The 21,307-nt window shown below is 66.2% G+C and overlaps 1 protein-coding gene across 3 annotated transcripts in view; it reads left to right on the top strand.

Annotated features, from left to right (window-relative positions):
* ZFPM1 (zinc finger protein, FOG family member 1) overlaps window positions 1-20,800 on the top strand; it is a 65,995-nt gene extending 45,195 nt beyond the window's left edge. For 2 of the 3 annotated variants that reach the window (XM_027076398.2, XM_053209941.1), the window contains exons 4-10: window positions 5,973-6,106; window positions 13,100-13,202; window positions 14,808-15,020; window positions 17,856-18,086; window positions 18,381-18,476; window positions 18,547-18,693; window positions 18,890-20,800. In XM_027076398.2, the coding sequence (XP_026932199.2) occupies window positions 5,973-6,106; window positions 13,100-13,202; window positions 14,808-15,020; window positions 17,856-18,086; window positions 18,381-18,476; window positions 18,547-18,693; window positions 18,890-20,673 (2,708 nt within the window). In that variant the 3' untranslated portion in view covers window positions 20,674-20,800. Of the gene's footprint in view, window positions 1-5,972; window positions 6,107-13,099; window positions 13,203-14,807; window positions 15,021-17,855; window positions 18,087-18,380; window positions 18,477-18,546; window positions 18,694-18,829 lie in introns of all 3 variants that reach the window. The other variant, XM_053209940.1, reaches the window with a different exon arrangement.
* The last annotated feature ends 507 nt before the right edge of the window (window positions 20,801-21,307 follow it).

Raw genomic sequence — 21,307 nt, 5'->3', positions numbered from 1 at the left:
GTGGGGACAGTCTGGATGGTGGTGGCTGCGTGGGACAGAGCCTGGAGGCGGTGGTGGCCGTGTGGGGACAGAGCCTGGAGGGCGACAGTGGCCACGTGGGGACAGCCTAGACTGCGGTGGCCCCATGAGGCAGGAGGGGGAGCCACCCGACCTCTCGGTCTTTCTAGCACCTCACTGGCCTCCGAGCTCAGGACCTTCCCAGTCAGGAGGGTTCAGTTGGGGGCAGAAAAGGGACTGGCCTTCACAGCCAGTGACCTTGGCCCAGGCCGCTAGCCCGATGCTCCAGGCCCTGGGCGTCCAGGGAGCACGTCTGTGCGAACGTGCGAGCGGGGGGCCTGCCTGGCTCCTCGCTGAGGGACAGCCTGTGCCAGCCGGGCCCAGGCCCAGGGGGACAGAGGCCGGCTCGCCTCGCCCGCGCCGCCCCACTCGCCCCCGTCGGCCCCGGCCTGCCGTGTGACCTTGAGAGAGTCCCTCGCCCTCTCTGGGCCTGGTTTCCATGTCGGTACGGGACGTGTTGGAAGTACACACAGCCTCCCAGCCTGCCCCGCTCTGGGCCCACGCCCGCGGAGACTTCTAGAACCCCACAGGGTGGGGCCAGCCGGCCCCTGGAGCTTTCTTCCGCTCCCTCTCCTTCTTTTTCTCTCCTTTTTTTTTGACTTTTATCAAAGGCAAACAGCGCGATCCCTGAGATAGGGCCGCTCCCGATGAAGCTGGGGCCAGCTGGCCCGTGGGAGCCACAGGGCGGGGCCCGGCGACGGGCGGGTTAGATTGGTGAGCGCTGGCGGTGACCCCGGGCCCTCCTGTGGCCCCAGAGCCCACCGTGCAGGGCGGGGCCCGCGGGGCCGCTGGACTTTGCGCTCTGGAAGCCACCAGCCGGCAGCACGAGCACAGTTTGGCTCCTGGAAGGAACAGCCAGCCGGTGGGGTGCAGGGGCAGCCCCCAAGCTCGGATACTCCCACGCACCGCAGGGCTGCCCCGAGTCAGAGCCACGAGCCAGCCTCTGGGGTGGGGGGGGCGGGGGGCTGAGACCTGGTAGGCCCTGAAGCCGCACGGTCTGGGCGGGAGCCCTGGCTCTCCCGTCGGAAAGGACGTCGGGTCCGGTCCGGGCCGGGTGGCTGTGCCCCCGTGGGACCCCGCGCCCTCTGGGCTGCTTCCGCAGGACGGAGAGACCGGGGCCTCCTCGCGCACCGCGCACGCTGTTGGGGCTGACCGCGAGGGCTCTGGGGCGTGAGGCAGGGCTGGGGCCCAGACCTCAGTTCTGTCACCCGGCCACCCCCTCCGCCAGGCCCCCAGAAGCGGATCCCGAGCCGGCCTCCTGTGTCCCCTGGGGATGCCGTCAGCGGACTCTGAGACCTAAGCAGACGCTTACATCATATAAGTATGCAGAGGCTGAATCCTCTGCTCTGGTTCCTCACAGACGCTTGGGGGGCGAAATTGAATCCCCGTGCGGCGTGTTTGTTCTGGAAATAACGTGTGTGGGTTGTTTGCCAGGATGAATTAGTCTTTGTCCTGATGCTGTGTCTGTGGGGACAGCCTGACCCCCACGGGGGGAGACCGTTACAGAAGGGGAAACTGAGGACACGGCGGGATAGTCGACCACAGGAGAGGACAGGACAGGGAGGGTCTGGCTTGCCACGAGCTCCCGCCGCCTGCATCCCGCCAGAGCAGGGTGTCAAGGCCCCGGCCGTGAACACGGCTGGGGCTCCGGGTCACATCTCCCCTCCCTGTCCCGTGCCTTGAGCCAGTAGCTTAACCCCTCTGAGCCTCGATTACCCCTCTGTACACGGGGGGAGGAACTCCAGTGTGGCGGGAAGGACTTCCTGCCAACTGTCCCAAGCCCTTGGCTAAGGCCCGCTGAGTGGGGGCCGGGAACCGTGTTGGGATCACCCTCGTCTCTAGCCGAGGGGGTGGAAGCCAAGGCACAGAGAGCCGGAAGGTCATGGCCAGGACCTAGCTGGAGCTGGTGTCTCTGTCCCGCTCACCCCCGCTGCTCCGGAGCCTGGAAGAAACAGGGATCACGGGAGGCTGCCGGGAAGGAGGACACCTCCACCTGGAAGCCCGCTCCAGCTGGCCCACCCTCACGGCTGTCACCGCTCGCGTCTCCCGAGAGACCCAGAGGGCAGAGGCTGTGCCTGCCCCGGGCGTGACTGAGCGCTCAGCCAGGATTCCAGAGACCCGGGTTCTGTGCCCCCTGCAGCCAGAGCCTGCGGTGCGGCTTGGGTGCTCATGGCCCCAGGTCCCTGTGGGTGTGGTTGGGAGCCGCCTCCGTGGCTGCCACGGGTCCTCCGGCTGTCATAGAGGCTGTTTAAAAATAACCGTGTTTTCCTGCCTGTCCGTCTTCCTGCCAGCTCCTCCCCCCGGCTCAGTGCCTCCCACCCCTGAGGCCCCTTGCCCTCACTCATTTATACTTTTATTCACTCTGGGCCAGGAATAGGTACCCTTCCCCCCTCCATTTTCTGATGCAGGTTTACTTCTGCTCAGAGAGGGTCTCTGGCAGATGCTAACTGGGCTCTGATACCGCTTGGCCCTCTCTCAGCTACGCAAGGGGTTGGACAGGAACCGTTTGCTGGAAATAAGTTATCTGAGCACATGGATGTTGAACATCACCAGGGCCACCGTGTACAGTTGCACAGGTTGTGCACTTCGTCATCACCCCGCAAACGCTCGGCCCCTCAGAACCAGCCTCCCCGAACCAGGGAGGTGGGTTTTTATGGTGACCGTTGCCCTATCCCCAGTCCAGGTTTCCCCATTCCCTGGCCGCCTCACCTCTCCCAGGCCTTGACCAGCCCCCAGCAAGCCCTGAGTGGTGGGTTCTGCCCTCAGGCATGCAGAATGGCAGCCTTTATCGGGAGCCAGCCCACCCTCTGGCGGTGCATGATACCCAAAGATGAACCGGCTGCCGAGGGAAACGCCAGCCACGCTGTTATCTGGGAGGCTCGGCCTGCCGGCCCTGAGGCTCCGATTAGGGAGCATGGCTGTTTGCCTGTGGGTGCCCGGTGGGCGGGGTGCGGAGGCACCCTGGCTCTGCTCCTTTCCTCCATCGCCGCCAGGGCTGGGGGCCCCGAGAGAGAAACCTCAGGACTGTGCAGGTGTGACCAGCCAGGGACAGCCCGGGAAGCCAGGCCGCCCCCACGCCTCCTCTGCCCTCGGGGACCCCCAGGCCGGCCAACCACGCACTGGATCCTGAGTTCTTCCTCCCACGGGAAGGGGGGCCGTCAGCCTCGGGTGGAAGGCGTCGTCGGGGGGAGGGGGGAGCTCGGTGCCCCACAAGGCCAGGATGTTTCAGATGTCCTAGACACTGACGGGGGAAGTGGGTGAAAACCGGAGTCACGGTCACCATCCCTGTCTTGTCTGTGGTCCCGGCAGAAGGGAGGTCCAGAGAGGCATGGGGGCATCCCTGTTCAGAGCCCACGCGCAGGCCGACCAGCGGTTTCTGGCTGTCTGGATATGGGCAGGCCGCGTCGGGATTCTGGACGATTCCCCCTTGACCCGCTGCCACAAGTAGGGGAGCAGGGGTGCGGGGCACAGGCTCGTGCCGCGTGAGCTCTGACCCATCAGACGGCAGAAGAGTGGATGGAAAAGTGAGTACCCGGCGAGCTCACCTTCAGGTGGCCTTGTACTCCCCATCCCTCCCTCACACATGCCGTCCCCTGAGGGCTGGCCAGCAGGGGGGACCGGAGATCCAGGATCCAGGGGGCATCCTCCTGCCAGCCATGTGGCCTCTTGGGGCCCCAGCATCCTTGTCCGTGTGGGGGATGTTAGGAGACAACCGACTTCGTAGGCGCATTTGAGCAGGGGTGGGTGACTTCGTGCTGGCCAGACACACCCCTGCCCCTGAGGACGGGCCCCGTGGGGCCAGGGAGGGGGTGGGCTGTGGGCAGAGCCCTGGGCTGGGACCCAGGTGTCCTGGGTGGGTCTGCAAGGGACATGGCCCCTCATGGGTGAGCTGCAAAGTGACAGTGCCAGCCTCTGCCCCCCTCTCTGGGGGGCTGGTAAAGGGGTGCCGGCCCCCTCGGCCTCATCCTGGTCCCCTGCCATCTTATCTGCCCCGGGGAAGACAAGGACCCAGTTAGAACGTTTTAGCCGGGCCTCCTGGCGTATTTACACGTTATCTCTGCCATTAGGCTGGCAGTTATCTGATAATCGGGCCCATTAAGGCCACAGCCTGCCTGATCGGGGCTCCAGGAAGTGGGGCCGCGGCCGCAGCGCTCGCTTGGGGACCAGGCCAGGCCACGTGAAGCCTCTGTGGGCCCAGGCAGCCCGGACGGCATCCGAGGCACAAGGCAGCCCGGCCTTCCTGGGCAGAGTGTGTGGGATCCGGGAAGGGACAGCACTCTGAGGGCACGCCCACCCCCGGCCCCTTGTCCTGGGAGGACACCGAGGCCCTGGGCGGGCAGGAAACGTGCCAGGTGTGGGTCTCCCAGGGTGGCCCTGACAATTGTGTACAACCTTGGGGCCTTAAAACTTCAGACATCTGCTCTCTCCCAGCGCTGGGGCCAGAAGCCCCCAGCCAAGGTGTGCCTGGGCCACGCTCCCTCCAGAGGCTCCAGGGGAGGGTCCTTCTGCCCCTCACAGTTCCCGGGGCCCCATGTGCAGCTTCCTCCCGACCCATCACTCTGGTCTCTGCCTGTCCTCATGGGGCCCTCTTCCCTGTCTCTTCTGTGTCACTTATAAGGACATTTGTCATAGGATTTAGGGTCCCATCAGATAATCCAGGATGATCTCATCTTGAGCTCCTGACTTGATCACATCTGCACAGACCCTTTTTCCAAATAAGGGCACGTACACAGGTTCCTGGTGGATGTATCTTCTGGGGGCCGACATTCGGCCACTACGGAAAGTCACGTGGCCCGTGCAGCGAGGCCGGGCCAAATCGCAGACCTGCCCGAGTGAGAATGACGGTCTCAGGGGCTCACAACAGAGGCCCATCTGTCTGTATAAATGTAACAGAATCCGGCGGGGGACCGTGCACCAAGTGCCGCGCGAGCCACCGCCTGGGCCACGGGAGCTGCGGGAGCCCGGAACGTTTGCACCCCCAGCCCTGTGGCATGGGCGGCATCAGCCCCTGAGCGTCCACACTCTCAGCTCAGGGAGACCATGCAGAGAGGTAGCAAGACTCAGCACCTAGACCTGTCCAGAAAGCAGGTTGCCTCTTGATGAATGAGTAGAAGTTGGCAGAGGAAGAAACCAGTGTTTGAAGTTGGGGCACAGGGGCATCAGCATTTGAGGGTCCCCACCCGTCCCTGTCCCTGCTGATCTGCAAGGAGTGAGCGGAGCCAACATCAGGGCCACTCAAGTGCAGATTCTGGCTTTGCTGAGCCTTTGGGGGGAGAGCTCGGTGCTTTGACTTGGTTTCCCCTCTGTGGACCCTGTGCTAAGGGTGTCGCTAGACTCACGCGGCCAAGCCTCGCGCAGCCCCAGGAAGAAGGAAGTATTGGGGTCCCCGTCTCAGAGATGTGGAAATCGAGGCCCTGCATTTCCACAGCTGCCCGCACAGGCTTGCTCTGTGGATCTGGGGGGGCTCAATCCAATGGGGGCGGGGCTGGGAGGGCCGTACGGAAGGACAGGGGACAAGCCTCGTGGACGTCACATCCTCTGCTCTGCACTGTCTCCGGCAGAAGCGGCAGGGATCGCGTCCCCGGCCCGGGGAAAGCCGGCCGGCAGTGCCCTGGGCTGCGTGAGACACGTGTCCTAACGGAGCAGCCCTGGTCCCCTGCTCCGGTGCAGCTCAGGAACCCTGTCCTGCCCCTAGCTGTCTCCCAGGCAAGGGCCCGCTGCAGAGGCTGGCCGGCTCCCCGGGGAGCTCAGGCCCCGGGCCCCCGGGCCGCCCCCCCCCCCCCCCCCCCCGCCGCCATGGCCGCTCCTCGTGGGGACTGGGGGGCTGCAGAGCGGGACTGCACCTGGCTGGGTGGCGGGGCCGGGTGGTCCCCTCCACTGGGCCCGCCTCAGAGCCCCCGTGTTTCTCCCCACAGACGAGCTGGAGCCGGTGCTACAGGACGGGCAGAGGTGCGTGCGGGCTCGACGCAGCCTGGCCGAGGGGCTGTCCTGGGGCCCCTTCCGTGGGAACATCCAGAGCAAAGCCTCATCCCCTGGGCAGGTGCAACCGGTAAGGAGCCCCGGCCCCAGCAGCCCAGCCACCAGCTGCAGGGCAGAGTCCAGCCCGGGGCACAGACCCCTTCTGCCCCGGGAGCTGAGTCCAGGCTACACTCCAGCCCGGGAACACCTGCCACTCTGTGTGCAGTGCGTCGGAGATGGGGACCGGAGACACTGGGACCAGGAAGGCGGGAAGGAGAGCAGGGGAGGCTTCCTGGAGGAGGGGTTCTTTACAAGGGCCCTTGATGGATGACTAGAGGTTGGCAAAACAGAGGGAGAAGCTGGTGTTTGAACTTGGGGAGGCAACAAGGAACCAAGTGGGGATCCGGGCCTGGCCTTTGTGGGCCGGGCACATGAGACGCTTCTGTCGCAGCGGGGGGACCCCTGCGGCAGAGGCCGAGATGCACGTTTTCCCCTGGGTCCTCCCCACGACAGCCGAGGGTGCCTCTGGTGCCCCGGTGTCCTTGCCTCCCTGCGCTTTCTGACCTCCGTCTGTAACCAGGTGGCCCCCCTGGGTCTTGTCGCTTGCGTCTTCCTGCAGGGACACAAAGGCTCCCTTTAAATACATTTCAGGGGACCGGGTGGCGTGGTCAGTTAAGTGTCCATCCAACTCTTGATCTCAGCTCAGGTCTTTTTTTTTTTTTTTAAGTGTATTTATTTATTTTGGGAGACAGAGAGAGTGAGCAGGGGAGGGGCAGAGAGAGGGGGAGAGAGAGAGAGAATCCCAAGCAGGCCCCACGCTGACAGCGCAGAGCCCGACGCGGGGCTCGAACTCACAAACCGTGATCCGGTGCTCTGAGCCACAATCGAGAGCCAGATGCTTAACAGACTGAACCACCCAGGCGCCCCGTTCTCAGCTCAGGTCTTAATCTCAGGGTCGTGAGTCCGGGCCTGAATTAGGTATGGAGCCTACTTAAAAATAGATATATACGTTTTGGTTAGGAAAGGGCACGGATGTGCGGGCCGATTAAGTACGCTGGGGGCAGCAGAGTGGACAGCATGGGTGTGACGGGAACCAGGAGGGGCCTGGCCGTGCCACTGCTCAAGAAACACCTCCGAGCCCTGTTGCCACTCGTCCAAAAGGCCTGGAGGCGCCCTGGGTCGGTCCCCTCGAGCCCAGGCTCAAGGAACCCAACGTGCGGCCATTGCCCTTTTCGGCTCCCGAAGCTGCGTTCGGGTGTGATCTGAACCAGGCGCACCCTGGCTGCCAGGTGCCCCGCAGTGCTGGGCCTCCTGGTCCCCAGGCCCCGAGTGTGGGCCTCTGGCTGGCCTCCGTGTTGTCCGCAGGCAGCGGCACGGCTGGGAGGGGACCCCCATACCGCGAGGTCAAACGCCGCCCTGACTACCCTGTCCGGCTCCAGCCTGGGAGTCCGAGCCCCTGTTTCTCGGCCACAGAAACCCGGGCCCCGGGAACTCGGCCTGCAGCGTGTCCGCTGGGCAGGCAGGGGGCCGCAGGCAGAGTTTCCAGCTGCAGACCCTCAGACCACCGTCCACAGCCCCCACCCCACCCCGAGTCAGGCTCTTGAGCTGGGGCCTGGCCTCAGGAGGTTGGAGCAGCTCCCCCAAGCTGAGGCCCCCTGGGCCACCCACACCGCCCGGCACAGCCCAGCGGCCGTGCTCAGAGAAGCGGATGCTGGCCCAGGACCAAGGGCTCCCGGCTGCGTGGCCAGACCATCCCCGTGGCGTAGGGTCCACATCCCAAGGTCTCCTCCCTCATAGCTGTTTCGGTCCCGGGCAGGCTCCTGTCCTCTTTGAGCTTCTGTTTCCTCAGCCTTTGGGACCTCGGTGGGGACACAGGGAGGCCCTGAAGGGTCCCGGAGGCCTGAGCCTGCAGACCCTCCGACCCCCCGCAGAGGAGAGGGTGGGCGGGCAGAGCCGCGGCTTGTCCGTGAAGCTCCCGGGGCAGCCGTGCAGATTCCACGGGACGATGTGCACGTGGCACCCAGCACAGGGCATGGCTTGCTTGGTGGGCAGGGTGGCCAGCCGCCCCGCGGGACGGATGACCCTCGTGTCCCAGGGCTCAAGCAGGGAGAATGCAGCGGAAGCTCCGAGGTCGATGTTGGCTCCGTAAAAGGCGCCTGGCTTGGGTGCCACTAAGTGGACAGAAGCTACGGTGTTCAGAGCAGTCTCCTGAGGCAGTGAGCTCCCGATCACTGGAGGCATACAAGCAGAAGTTGACTTTTCAGAGCACAGGCTACGGAGGAGCAGTTAAGTTGGAAGGAGGAGTAGGTGGGCTGGGAGCCCCCCCATCCTGGGCTCTGAGTTCTCATAAGCTATGACAAGATAAAGGGGTGTGGCTGAGTGTGGCCTGCTCCTCTGTCCTCTGGTCCCTCCTCTGGGAACAGTCAGTCCCTTCCAGGATGGACGTGTATGCTCCAGACCCCCCGCCCCCAAACACACACACACACTGAGGTGTGCCCATCCTCACACACAGGCCCTGCTCTTCCTCCCCTACAGCATATGAGGCAGCCCCCCATTTTACAGATGAGGAAACTGAGGCTCCGATAGGTTGAATGACGCTAAAATGACCGGGATCCGATAGCAGAGGGACCACTGCACCCCACGTCTGCCCAACCCCAGACCCCTGCAGGCTCTGTAGGGACAGGCCCCAGCCACGTCCCCGCCTGGCCCTCCCCTCCCTCCCGCAGCCTCCTCTCGGAGGGCTTTGTCCTCCTTGGGCCCAGGGCGCAGGTCGGCCTGGGGAGACTTGGCACGAGGCTGGAGACTCTCTCCAGGCGGAGAGATAATGTCCGAGGGGAGCGAGGGACCAACGCCAGGGAAGCCAGTGGCCTTTGAGGCTCTTGCTGAGGAGCTGCGGGAGGAAGGAGCCTCGTCTGCTTTTCGCTGGGGCTTTATCTCCTGCAGAATTAAATCCTTGATTAACCCTTATCTCCCCAGCAGGCGCTATCTGCGCCTTGGCGCCGAGTGTCCAGACACACCGTCCGTGATGATTGATTTCTTAAAGATACGCGCGCCTTTCCGATACTCCAGTTATTGTCTAAATATTTTTGCTAACATTTCAGCGGGCCCCTTATCGAGCTCAGCTGATGGGCCCCAGTTCTCTCCCCCACGCACCTCCCGCCCCATATCGTCCTATCAGCCGCCGGGCCGTTTGTCTCCGCTGTTTGGAGAGGAAGGAGGGAGAGGGGCACCAGTGGGGTGTGATGACCCTTCCCCGCTGGTTTTCTTGGGCCCAGGACTACTGGCAGGTGGGAGGGGGGGACCAGGGTGGCTGCCCTGGCAGTCTCCACACTCACAAGACTTTGGGGATGGGACCCCAGGAAGTACACAGAGTGAGTGCACAGAGCTCGGCAGGGGTCGGGTCAAGAGTGGTTGCTGCACTAGTTTGCTGTGTGACCTTGGGCGGGTCCCTCTCTGATCCAGCTGTGGCTGCCACATCCCAGGGCTTCGAAACCCAGCCAGTGCTAAAATTTGCAGTCAGATACCAGAAAAATGTTCAGAATGGATGGGTGGATGGATGGGTGGGTGGGTGGATGGGTCGGTGGAGGGATGGGTCGGTGGAGGGATGGGTCGGTGGAGGGATGGGGTGAGTGGATGGCGGAGGGATGGGGTGAGTGGATGGTGGTGGGTGGGTGGGTGGATGGATGGATGGAAGCAGAGATCATGCAGACCCTGGGTCAGTCCTGTGTGCACACAGCCACCTCCCATGGCCTTGGGCATCATTCAGCTCTGTGGGCCTCAGTCCTCATCTGTCAAACGGGCTCTTCGCAGGGTGTGGGGGAGGCAAAGACAGAAAGGCGGTTGCCTCTGGGAGGGTAAGCAGGATGGAGACAGGACTCGTCAGGATGAGCTGAAGGAAGGAGGTGGGTGGGGGCCTGAGTCAGAGCCCAGCCCAGGCCCGCCCCAGCCCTGACCTCCCACTGACCTGCCCTACAGTGACGGGGGGGGGGGGGGGGGGGGGGGGGGGGGGGGGGACTGGCAAGCCCGCTGACCTTGTGCAGAGCGGTCTGGCTCGCTGGGCTGGGCCGCCCCCTGCCCATGCCAGAGCACGGCCCCCACCTCCCCCTGACGGTGCTGCCTGAGATGCGCGGCGAGGTTCGGGAACAGCCTCAGCGGATGCGGCAGAGATAGAGTTTCTGATGGTTATCGGCAGGCACAGAATCCAGACGCTGACCTCTTTGTTGGGGGAGACAAGGAGTGGTCCCAGATGCGCCCAGAGAACTTCAAGAGGCTGCCCGTTATCTCAGGGCTGGGTGGGGCCGTCCTGGAGCCAGGAGGGAGGGACAGGCAGGACCCCAAGGGGCCGCAGGCAGGGTGGGTGGAGGGGCGTCTTCCTGAACCCGGACACGGCCTGTCCAGGGTGAGCTGGACACAGGGCGCCGAGCCTGGGGGCGTCTGTGCAGGGAAGGCAGCCGGGAGCACAGGCCGATGGTTTTGGCAGAAGGGCCAGGCCGTCCCTCCGGGCTTACACCCCATTTCACTGCCCATGGGCAGGGCAGGGCAGGGTCGGTCAGGAAGAGGGCCCCCCTCAGGCCAGCGCCTTCAGGCACCAGAGAAAGGGGCTTCTGTTCCAAGGCTGCTCGGAGTTGCAGGGGAAAACAGGAGGAGGAAAACCAGTAACTGGGCAGCCGGGTGCTGTGTCCGCCCCTCCACGGGGCGCCAGCGGGGCAGGGTGGGGGCCGGCCCTGCAGCCCCGGGAGGCCAGGGAAGGTCTTGTCCCCAGCTGTCCCCATGTAAGTACGGAATAGCACAGGGCCAGGTCGGGCAGCCCCAGACCGTCTTGGGAGTCGGTGCAGGGCAGTGGTGCCCTGTTGTGCGGGGCGGCCGGCAGCACGCAGGCGCTCGGCCCCAGTGGGACTGGGGCACGGCCGCCTCTGTTCCGGGAAGTACACGGAGAGCGAGGGTTCTGCAGCGTCAGCAAAGCCGTGCGTGTTTTTATCATGCCGGGAGCACGCTGCTCCTGCGAGCGATAAGCATTAAACCTACCGGGAGGCTGTCAGTCTCAGTTTGAGGGTTAGAAATATTGGGACGAATAATTAGATTTCATATCGTTACCACAGCGCCAATCGGAGGATCAGGCAGATTAATTTTTTTCGCCATCCTCGGCTCATTAATATTCATTAGAGACTCAAGAGGCCCGGCCCCGCCTTGCTGCAAGCTGCTGTCCAGGTCAGGGCAGCTGGGACGCCGCCGGTCACCTGCCACAGGGGCGGCCCCACCTGGCCGCTAGCCCCCCCCTCCCCCCCTTCCACCTCTGGCAGAAGCCTCGGAGCCGGCGGGCAACCCCGGCCGGCATCCTGTCCTGCAGCCAGGGGACCCCGAGTGTCTGCTAAAAGCAGGGTGCTGCCAGCCTGCCCGAAGCGGGCTCCCCGGGTGAGATGCTCTAAGTTGACAGCTGGCAACTGATGGCCTGGGACCCCCGGTGGACCCCCCGCCTTCGGGGCCTAAACGCGAGGCCCCCGCCTCCTGGGTCCTGCTGGCCAAGGGGAAGACAAAAGCAGGGGGGGCAGGGGCTCCTGGCTTTTGTACCAGGTGGGCACTGCCGGAAGGGACGGTTTCGTGCACGTCGACACCTCCCAGGGCCTGGAGGGGCTGATCTTCAGAGGGTAGACTCGGCCACCCGCCCCCCAACCCCGAGAGCAGGTGGCAGGACCGGGCCGGGTCTGGAGCACACACGTGGTTTGAGTCACAGCTCCGAGCAGAAGGGACATCACCCGTTGGCAGAGGGGGCGGGCAAAGGTGCAGGCCAGGTCCGGCTACTAGTCTCCACCGGCCCTTTCCGTGGCCAAGCCACAGAGCTACTCCACCGGCCAAGGTGCCTGGCCTCGGGAGGTGTGCTTGGCTCAGAGGCCTGATGTCGCCGGGTCCCTGAGCCTGCCACAGGGTGGGGATGAGAGGACAGCGCGGTCAGAGGGACCTCCTCGGGTTCCAGGGTGTTACCGGGCCCACGGTCACAGCGGGGGAGGCCCGGCCTGGACCCCGACACTCGGCTCTGGAGCCCGTGTCGTCCCCGGGCAGGGAGGGGCCCACGGTCTGCCACAGGATACCTCCGAGGCCATCGCTAGCGCAACACAGAGGCAGCATCTCAGCCGCCTGCTGTGTCTGCCTGGGGTGCACACGGCCACCCTGGTCTAGGTGGCAACATTTCCAGGTGACAGCACGTGATACAGGTTCTTCAGTTAAAGGTCCCGATGCACCCATTTTTGAATGCAAGGCACTTATTCGCATACAACAAAAATACCCAAACGTCACGCAGTGCTGCTGGCTGAGTGTGGGGGCCCCGGTCAGAGCAGCCCAGAGGGGGTGCGGCCCTGGGGCTGAAGCCCTGGGTGTGGCAGCAGCCACCCCAACCTCGCAGGGCAGAACCGGCCCCCCACCATCCGTGCCCAGCCTCTGCATCCTGGCACCAGGGGCCGCCCCCTTCCCCCACCCCGCCCCGGGCCGTGTACCTGCTCCAGGGCCGGGACGGTGCAGGGCGGCCCCCCGGGCTGAGCCCACAGCCCTCCTTCCTTCCAGGTGCTGCAGCGGCCCAGCCCGCAGACCGAGCCGGGGAGAGGGCATGGCGGGGCGAGGTGGCACTTGCAGGAGCCATGCCCCATTTTCCTTGCCCCTCGCCCCTCTTCTCGAGGTGGGAGAAGACAACTGCCTGCTTCCGGGCTGACGGGCCACGTGGGGGCCCGTTCTGGCCCACACACCCCATGGACTGCCCCTGGCCCTCAGCGACCTGCCTTGGTAGGGAGGCAGGGAGAGAACACAGATCTGGGTGTGAGTTCCTATTCTGCAGCTCCCTGGCTGTGTGACCTTGAGCAAGTGGCCTGACCTCTCTGGGCCTCGGTTCCCGAGAACCCAGTGCCCCCTGCACGGAAAGTGCCAGCTCCCTGCTGCGTCTGTTCGCAACACAGTGCGGACCACGGAGCAGCAGGCTGTGGCCTGGCCACCCTGCTGGTCTCAGGCTTTTCCCCCTGTGCCACACGGGACCCCCACCCAGGCCCTTCCTGTGCTGTCCCTGATGAGCCTCCTCCCCCACCCCCCACCCCCCCCCCAGGGCCCTGCCCTGACCCTGCTGCTGGAGGATGAACCCTGCTGGTTGAGGATGCTGCCGCAGGCCCCGACCGAGGCCGAAGCCAACGCAGAGATCTACAGGAAGGGTTGGTATCCTGGCGCTTCCCCGCGGCCTTCCGGTTGGGGCGGGGGCACTTGGCCGGCCCTGGGCTGGCCCTTAAAGGGAAAGCGGCCTCCTTGGGCCGCTCGGGGCCGGGCCTTGGGGCAGACCACCGCTGCCACCTACGCCTCCAGTGCCCTGATGCAAGAGGTCAGCCCTGGGGTCTCGGGGACCGGCCGGCCGTTCTTCCTGAGCCCGGGCAGTGACTGCTCTCAGGGCTCCTTGGAGACCGCCGGGGTCAGCAGAGGATCCCAGGCCAGGCAGGCCACGGTGCCAACTAGACCAGGGCCCCATGTAGTCCAGCTCGCTCTGGGGAAGCCAGGAAGGCCACGTTCAAATCCAGCCACATGGGGCCTGGGGGCTTCTGCTCTTGCCTGCATGCACCTTCTAGAAGGAGTGGCCCAGGAGGGAGGAGGGGAAGCAGGAAAGGGTCCTTACCACCACCACCACCACCCCGCCCCGCCCTCGATTCAGAGGGCTCAGGCCACTCAGACGTGACATGGGCTTTCCCATCTCCTGCCGCCTGGGTGGTTCGACTCCTAAGCAAAGTGTGATGTGGTCGTCCGCTTGCCAGGGCAGCGAGGACCCCTCTCTCCGCGCTGCAGACGAGGCGGCTCAGGGGGCCGCAGGGGGTGACAGAAGCACAGAGTCGGGAGGGGTGCGTGCCCGACCTTAGGAAACGGCCTTATTCCCCTGCGGGGTCTCCGCTTTGCTGGAACGTCCTAGGGTGCCACCTCCCATCACCTCCCTGCACACAGCACATTCTGCTGAATATTCCCAGTGGAGGCCACGCTCCGTCCTCAGGGGCAGCTCTCATTTCAGGAGGGGGCCAGAGGCCATCAGGGGCAGGGCAAGGGACACACCCCCAGCCCAGCTGAGCTTGTGGGCAGCCCCTCACTCCCGTCCCCACCTGGGCGCCTCCCCCGCCTGAGGGAGGTACAGCGCAGGTGCCGAGGCCGCATCCGGGAACCCGGGCCACGCTTCAGCCCAGCTCCCGCCGAGGGATACTCTAAGGCCCCAGACCACAGCCGGAAGGCACCGGAAGGCCCGGTGTTGGCGGCCAGCTGTCAGCCCCCGGTTTGTATACTCAGCCTGCCCCGCCTGCCTGGTCAGCAGGGCTGCGGCCACTGCCTGCCAGGCAGGACAACATCCTCACGGTGCTGATGGGAGCGAGGTTGGCCTGGGGGGTGGGGGGCGGGCTGCGCCTCCGGGAGGCTTCCTGGTGGCCTCAAGCTGGACACAGGTAAGCTGGCTGGTGCCTGGGTCGTTGGCAGAGGCTGCCCCCTGCCGGCTGCCGCGAGAACAGCCGCTCCTGGCTCCTCTGTCGCTAGGCTGCCACCCTGGCGCTCTGCTGCCTGTCCCACAGGCCACCCCCCCACCCTGGAAAACGGAGCGGGCAGGCCCGGGAAGCCGCCCAGTTGCCCCATCACAGACTGGCCTCACACAGCCACGCACCCCAACCTTGGATCCATACTGCCCCCCCCCCCCCCGCCGACCTCAAAGCCCTGGTCTCGGGGAGGGGGCAGGAGGGTGGGGCGTCTCAGAGGGGTGGCCAGCGGCCCTCCCGTCACCGATGATTCTGCCCCTGCAGATGAAGCCCTGTGGTGCAGAGTCACCAAGCCGGTGCCGGCGGGCAGACTGCTGGGTGTGCTGCTCACAGCGGCTGAGCCCCGTGGCACCCCCAGCCACCCCGTGAAGGAGGAGCCAGCAGAGCCCGAGTGCCCAGCCCCCTCCCACACCGACATCCCGCTCCTGCCCCAGCAGGCCGGCATGGCGTCCATCCTGGCCACGGCGGTCATCAACAGTGAGTATGCCACCGTGCCACCCCAGCTCCACGGCACTGCGGGGACAACCCCCAGGACCTCGAGACCCACAAAGATTGGCTCCCGCTGTGATCTGAGCAGAAGGTGTGCCGCGGCGGGCGCACGTGGGGGAGCGGGGGCAGGGGCGGGCCCGGCCAGCAGTCTGGCCCCTGCCCCAGAGATGCCAGTGCCAGGGATCCGTGCACCCCCAGACACGGCCAAGTGTCCCTGGGGGGCAGAACCACCTGGTGCGAATACCTGGGGGGCTGTTGCTCACAGGCTGGTGCCAGCCAGGACGCACCGAGCCAGAGTGTTGTGAGCATCCGATAGGATTTACTCCACACCCTTATCAACGGCCACGTAGAAGCGTAGAAGCGAGTGGTCCGGGGGAGGCACAGGCGGGGCCTGGTGGGTTGGGGGGGAGTGGGCTCCAGCATGGCGCATCTTGTGACACAAGTGGGGACAGGATCACAGGCTGGCAGCGCCTGCCTTAATTGGGGTGCTTGGGCTGAGCCCAGCAAGGTCGTCGCGTGTCCGGGGCACAGCACCTACAGGAGGCAAGCGTCTCCAGCAGAGAACTTTTATTTAGCAAAGGGGCTGATCCGACTGCTTTAAAATCACCCTGGCTGCTGGGGTGGGGAGCTGCAAAACTGGGGGAAAAAGTGACCTTGTTGAGGAAGTCCAACATGATGACGGCTCGAAGCAGGGGTGGAAGCGGCCCGGGCCAGATGGGGCGTTGGGGCTGGCGGGGGCCCGCCACGCGGCTTGGGATGCGGTGGGGAGCCACCAAGTGCACGGCCAGCTGCGCACTGCTTGGCGCGGTCCCTGGTGGGGAGTCCTGGAGGAGAGCCCACTCTGAGCGTCCTCACCCTGAGAGGTCTTACGGACGCTAAAGTGGAGCCTGGGAGGTGGCTGGGGGCAGGACGAGGTCCAGCGACAGGCAGCACCCGCGGACACAAGTGGGGAGCAGGAGGCACCAGCCGAGGGCACAGCCGAGGGCAGGGGGGGTCCACTGCATCCTGGCCATGGAGATGTGGCCACAGACCAAAACCGCCAGGGCTGAGCGAGCAGGGAGTGAGGAAGTGTGTGGAGGGACGCGGCTCGCGTCGCGGGGACTCAGGCAATCCCGCCGCACATCTGCGCGCTGGTGGAAATGACCCAGGATGGGGAGGTGGGGGGCGAGCCCCCAGAGCCCTCATGGAGGGAGGACTGGGGGCAGGCGACAGAGAGGGTGGTCACGAGCAAGCAGGACCCCTTCCAGACACCGAGCTTTCGGGGGAGAAGGGAGGCTCGAAGGGGCCCTCGGGGGCAGGACGGCCACCTCACCAGGGCATTTGGTGCCCACGGCGGCACAACAGGGTCGGTCGGGTCCTCGGCACTGAGGCGTGAGCCCCCCCCTCCTCTGTCCAGGCTGCTCCAATGGGCTCTGGGGGAGGCCCAGACCCTGGGAGGGCTTCCTCCCCTTGGGTCTGTGGCCTGGGTGTCAGAGCCTCACCCTGAAGCAGCAGGAGCATGGCCACCAGGGGCTAGACCCCTCATCTACACCCCCCACCCCACACGGTGGCCTAGGAAAGCCTTAATGCACAGTCCATGAGACCTGGTTTAATGTTCCACACTCACCCCCTCCGGGCCCCTGTGTTCTCGCCTGTGAAACGAGGGTGGTGGAAACACCAGGCATCTGTGCAGGGCAGCCCTGGGGCAGAGAGACTGTGACCGTCCCCGCTAAACCAGGGCTGAGCAGGCCTCTGAGGCCCCGGCCCCTCTCCCCAACTCCGGCCCTGCGGGCGCAGGAACAAACCCAACAGCCCAGCGCCTCAGCTAACACAGCTGCCTTGAAGCCCCCAAATCAGAGTGAACTTGGGAGGGAGGAGGAGGACCCCCACCCCCCGGTTCTGCCCTAATTGTGGGCCCAGGATAAGCCTCAGAGAAGCCGGGGTGAGGGACGTGTGCAGTCCAGCCTGGAACGAGCCCTCCCCCAGCCGTCTTGAGCCAAGGGGTTAGGTGGCCACAGAGCAGAGGCGGCATTCCTGAACATTCTGCCGTAAAGACGCTGAGAACTACCCGTCAGGGAAACCCTCCCGAGCCGCAAAACCAGCCTGCGATCCAGACTCCAACACACGGAGAAGTCACAGGCCCTCTGTCTGGGATAAATGTCAATTAAGCAATTTTGACCAGTAACTGCTGTGAAACCACTTGGGGGGGCTGGGGGGGGGGGCTCTTCCTCTGCAGCCCCCAGGCCACCCTGAGCCACCGCTCACCTGTGGCCCTCCTGCCCAAGCGCTTCAAGATTCATGCACGGGGGCTCCCTGTGCCCCTGGCCACTCCTACCTGTCCACGGGAACACACGTGAGAACTCCACAGACACCCAGGTCCACACCACCCCTCACGCCCCACACACCTGCCTGCCTCCACGGGGCCGCCCCCACCTAGTCCTCCACGGAAGCAATGCCTCACTCCCTCAGGGGTCCACTAGCATATGGCCACGCCCCTTCCGTGGACACCCGATGAGGCTCCGGGGTCTCTTAGGGGGCTCACTGTTGGGAGGCAGCATGGGCGCCAGCCTGGGGAGGTTAGAGACCCCGCCCACGAGGTCCACGGCATCCTGGACATCTACAGAAAGACCACCCGGGTTTCCAAAGGGACAGAGGAGAACGGGCAGTGGTGACAGGAGGGAAGGTCCCAGGCACAAACCTCACTCCTTGGGATGTCGGGGGGGGGGGGGCAGTCGGGGCAAAGCCCTCGTGGTCTGGAGGTGCACTGCCTTGCCTAGACTGCAGGCGGCCCTCCTCTGCCGCCGGGGGGGCCCCTCAGGCTGCATCCCCCTCTCACCCCCACAGAAGACGTCTTCCCCTGCAAAGACTGCGGCATCTGGTACCGGAGCGAGAGGAACCTGCAGGCCCACCTACTCTACTACTGCGCCAGCCGCCAGACCACCGGCTCGCCCGCTGCGGCCGCCGACGAGAAGCCCAAGGAGACCTACCCCAACGAGCGCGTCTGCCCCTTCCCCCAGTGCCGCAAGAGCTGCCCCAGCGCCAGCTCCCTGGAGATCCACATGCGCAGCCACAGCGGTGAGCCCCCACCCCCCGCCGGGTCCCCGGCTCTCCTCTGCTGCCTCCGGCCCGGGTGCCCGCCACGCCACAGGTGTGCCCATGTGGTCCTCCTACCGAACCATAGGGCACTCCCAAAGCACCCCCCCCCCCCCCCGTGATCACCGGAATGGTCAGCTCAGGGCTGGGCCCTTGCCAAAGTCCTGGGAGACCAGGGGCGGAGGAGGACGGGCTTTAGCGTCCCCTCCCCTACGTCCTAAGCCCTTGGCCAGCTGGGCTCCCGGAGCCCACCCCTCACTCAGCCTCGTGTTCCAGGAGAACGGCCCTTTGTATGTCTCATCTGCCTGTCGGCCTTCACCACCAAAGCCAACTGCGAGCGGCACCTCAAGGTGCACACAGACACGCTGAGCGGTAGGTGGGGCTGGGAAGGGAAGAGGGGGGGCCCCCACCCCAGGGCCCTGATACCACAGCCTGCCTGCAGGTGTCTGCCACAGCTGTGGCTTCATCTCCACCACAAGGGACATCCTCTACAGCCACCTGGTGACCAACCACATGGTCTGCCAGCCGGGCTCCAAGGCGGAGATCTACTCCCCAGGGGCCGGACACCCCGCTGCCAAGCTCCCCCCAGGTGAGGCCCTGGGTTCCCCACGGGGCCGGGGAAGGGATGGGTTGGCACTGATGGCAACCGGGGGTCAGTTTCATCCTTGGCCCTCCACCACCGCTACCCAGCCCAGCTCTGCCCTTCCCACCCTACCCCTCCTCAGGTCTGGCCCAGGTAGGTCCTGCTCCAGCCCTGAAGTGTGGCCCATGGGGTCTCCCTGCAGACAGTCTGGCCAGCTTCCAGCAGCACACGGCCCCCCATGGCCCCCTGGCTTCCACCGACCTGGGCTTGGCGCCCACCCCATCACCAGGACTGGACAGGAAGGCTCTGGCTGAGGCCACCAATGGAGAGGCCAGAGGGGCCCCCCAGAACGGGGGCAGCAGCGAGCCCCCGGCGGCCCCCCGGGCCATCAAGACAGAGGCTGCGACGGAGGAGCCCGAAGCGGAGCCAGGGCCCCCAGCCGCCGCATCGAGGACACCCTCACCGCCCAGCCCTGCCCCTGCCCGGGTGAAGGCAGAGCTGTCCAGCCCCACACCTGGCTCCAGTCCGGGCCCTGGCGAGCTGGGACTGGCGGCCGGCACGCTCTTCCTGCCGCAGTTCCCCGCGGCGCCCCCGGCCTCAGAGATCCTGGCCAAGATGTCGGAGCTGGTACACAGCCGGCTGCAGGCGGGCGCGGGGGCCCAGGCCGGCCTCTTCGCGGGGGCTCCCAAGGGCGCCACGTGCTTCGAGTGCGACATCACCTTCAACAACGTCAACAACTTCTACGTGCACAAGCGCCTCTACTGCTCCGGCCGCCGCCCGCCTGACGACGCGCCCCCAGCGCGCAGGGCCAAGGCACCCCCCGCCCCGGGCCGCGCACCCCCCGGCCCACCGCCCCCCGAGGCCGACCCGGGGCGCGCCTCGCCGAGCTCCGGGGCGCGCGAGGACGAGGCGGGGGGCGCGGCCACACCCGAGGCCGAGGCCGAGGCCGAGGGGGGCGGCCGGGGCAGGGAGGGCAGCCCGGGCAGCCCCAGCCCGGGCAGCGGGGCGGACGAGGACGACGATCCCCGCCGGACGCTGTGCGAGGCCTGCAACATCCGCTTCAGCCGCCACGAGACCTATACCGTGCACAAGCGCTACTACTGTGCTTCGCGCCACGACCCGCCGCCGCGCCGGCCCGCACCCGCCGGGACCCCCGCGCCCTCCGCGCCCGCCTTGCCCGCCGCGCCAATGGTGTGCACGCGCCGGCGCCGCAAGCTGTACGAGCTGCACGCGGCCGCCCCGCCCCCCGCCTCTGGCCCCGCCCCCGCGCCCCTCGGCCCCGCCCCCGAGCCGCCTGCGTCGCCGTCGCCCCGGCCGGGAAGCGGAAGCGGGCTCGACGCCGCCGACGGCCCCATCGACCTGAGCAAGAAGCCGCGGCGCCAGGCGCCTGTGCCCGCCCCCGGCCTGCCCGCCCTGGCCGACTACCACGAGTGCACAGCCTGCCGCGTGAGCTTCCACAGCCTCGAGGCCTACCTGGCGCACAAGAAGTTCTCGTGCCCCGCCGCCCCGCGCCTCCTGCGCGTCGCCCCCGAGGACGCGGCCGCCAGCGCCGTCGTGTGTCCCTACTGCCCGCCCAACGGCGTGGTCCGCGGCGACCTCATCGAGCACTTCCGCCTGGCGCACGGCCTGCTGCTGGGCCATACGCCCGCCGGCGCCCGGACACCCTCGCCCGCCGCCCCACGAGACGGCCTCAACGGCCAGGAGCTGCGGGAGCCGGCCCCCGGCGCCCCCGACGGCAGCCCCCGGCCCGGCCCGCCACCGGCCCCGTCCCCCGAGGCGGTGCCGCCACACCCGCCGCCCCCGCCGACGCCCCCTTCCCACTCGGACAAGGGCGTCCAGACCCCCAGCAAGGGGACGCCGGCGCCCGCGCCCCCCGGCAGCCACAGGTACTGCCGCCTGTGCAACATCAGGTTCAGCAGCCTGTCCACTTTCATCGCCCACAAGAAGTATTACTGCTCCTCGCACGCGGCCGAGCACGTGAAGTGAGCGGCCGCCACACTACAGAGACCGCTTGGCGCCCCGCCGCAGTCCAGGCGCAGGCCAGGCCCGGGGGCTGCAGGGGACCGCGCCTGCCTGGACTATTGGCACTTAATAAAGAAGTTCAGTTTGATGAGCACGGTAGTGGAGCGGCCTAGTTGTCTGAGCACAGGGTCCTTGGGGGTGGGAGGAAACACGTGGGGCCAACACTGTGGGGGTGGTGACCGCCACCCTGAGCGCAGGCATTCGCCCCTGCAACCCAACCCACCGGGACCAGGCCCCCAGCCAGAGTCACAGGGTTCGTGGGCCTCCAAGCTGGACCTGACCCCAGGCCAGTCTATGCAGCAGCACCCCCTGGTAATCGCTGCCCCCCAGGATGCTAACGGGAAGATGCCCAGTGGTCGCCAAGGCTGGTGGGGAGAGAAGGGACAGTGATGCAGCCCACAGGCATGGGGGGGGGGGGGACCAAGGCCCACACCCACCCCTGTGACCCAGGGGGGGTGGGGCCAAATCCTGAAGTGGGGGTCGCATGGCACCTGTGGTCGCTACAGCGCTCATTACTGAGGTGCCCCCACCCCAGTGTGCCGTGCCGGCACCGTGAGAACCACACAACTAAGATGAGACCGCGAGATGCTTGGCCAAA

Source organism: Acinonyx jubatus, chromosome E2 (assembly GCF_027475565.1).
Source record: "Acinonyx jubatus isolate Ajub_Pintada_27869175 chromosome E2, VMU_Ajub_asm_v1.0, whole genome shotgun sequence".
Taxonomy (NCBI): domain Eukaryota; kingdom Metazoa; phylum Chordata; class Mammalia; order Carnivora; family Felidae; genus Acinonyx; species Acinonyx jubatus.
This window is presented reverse-complemented; position numbering and strand designations above follow the sequence as displayed.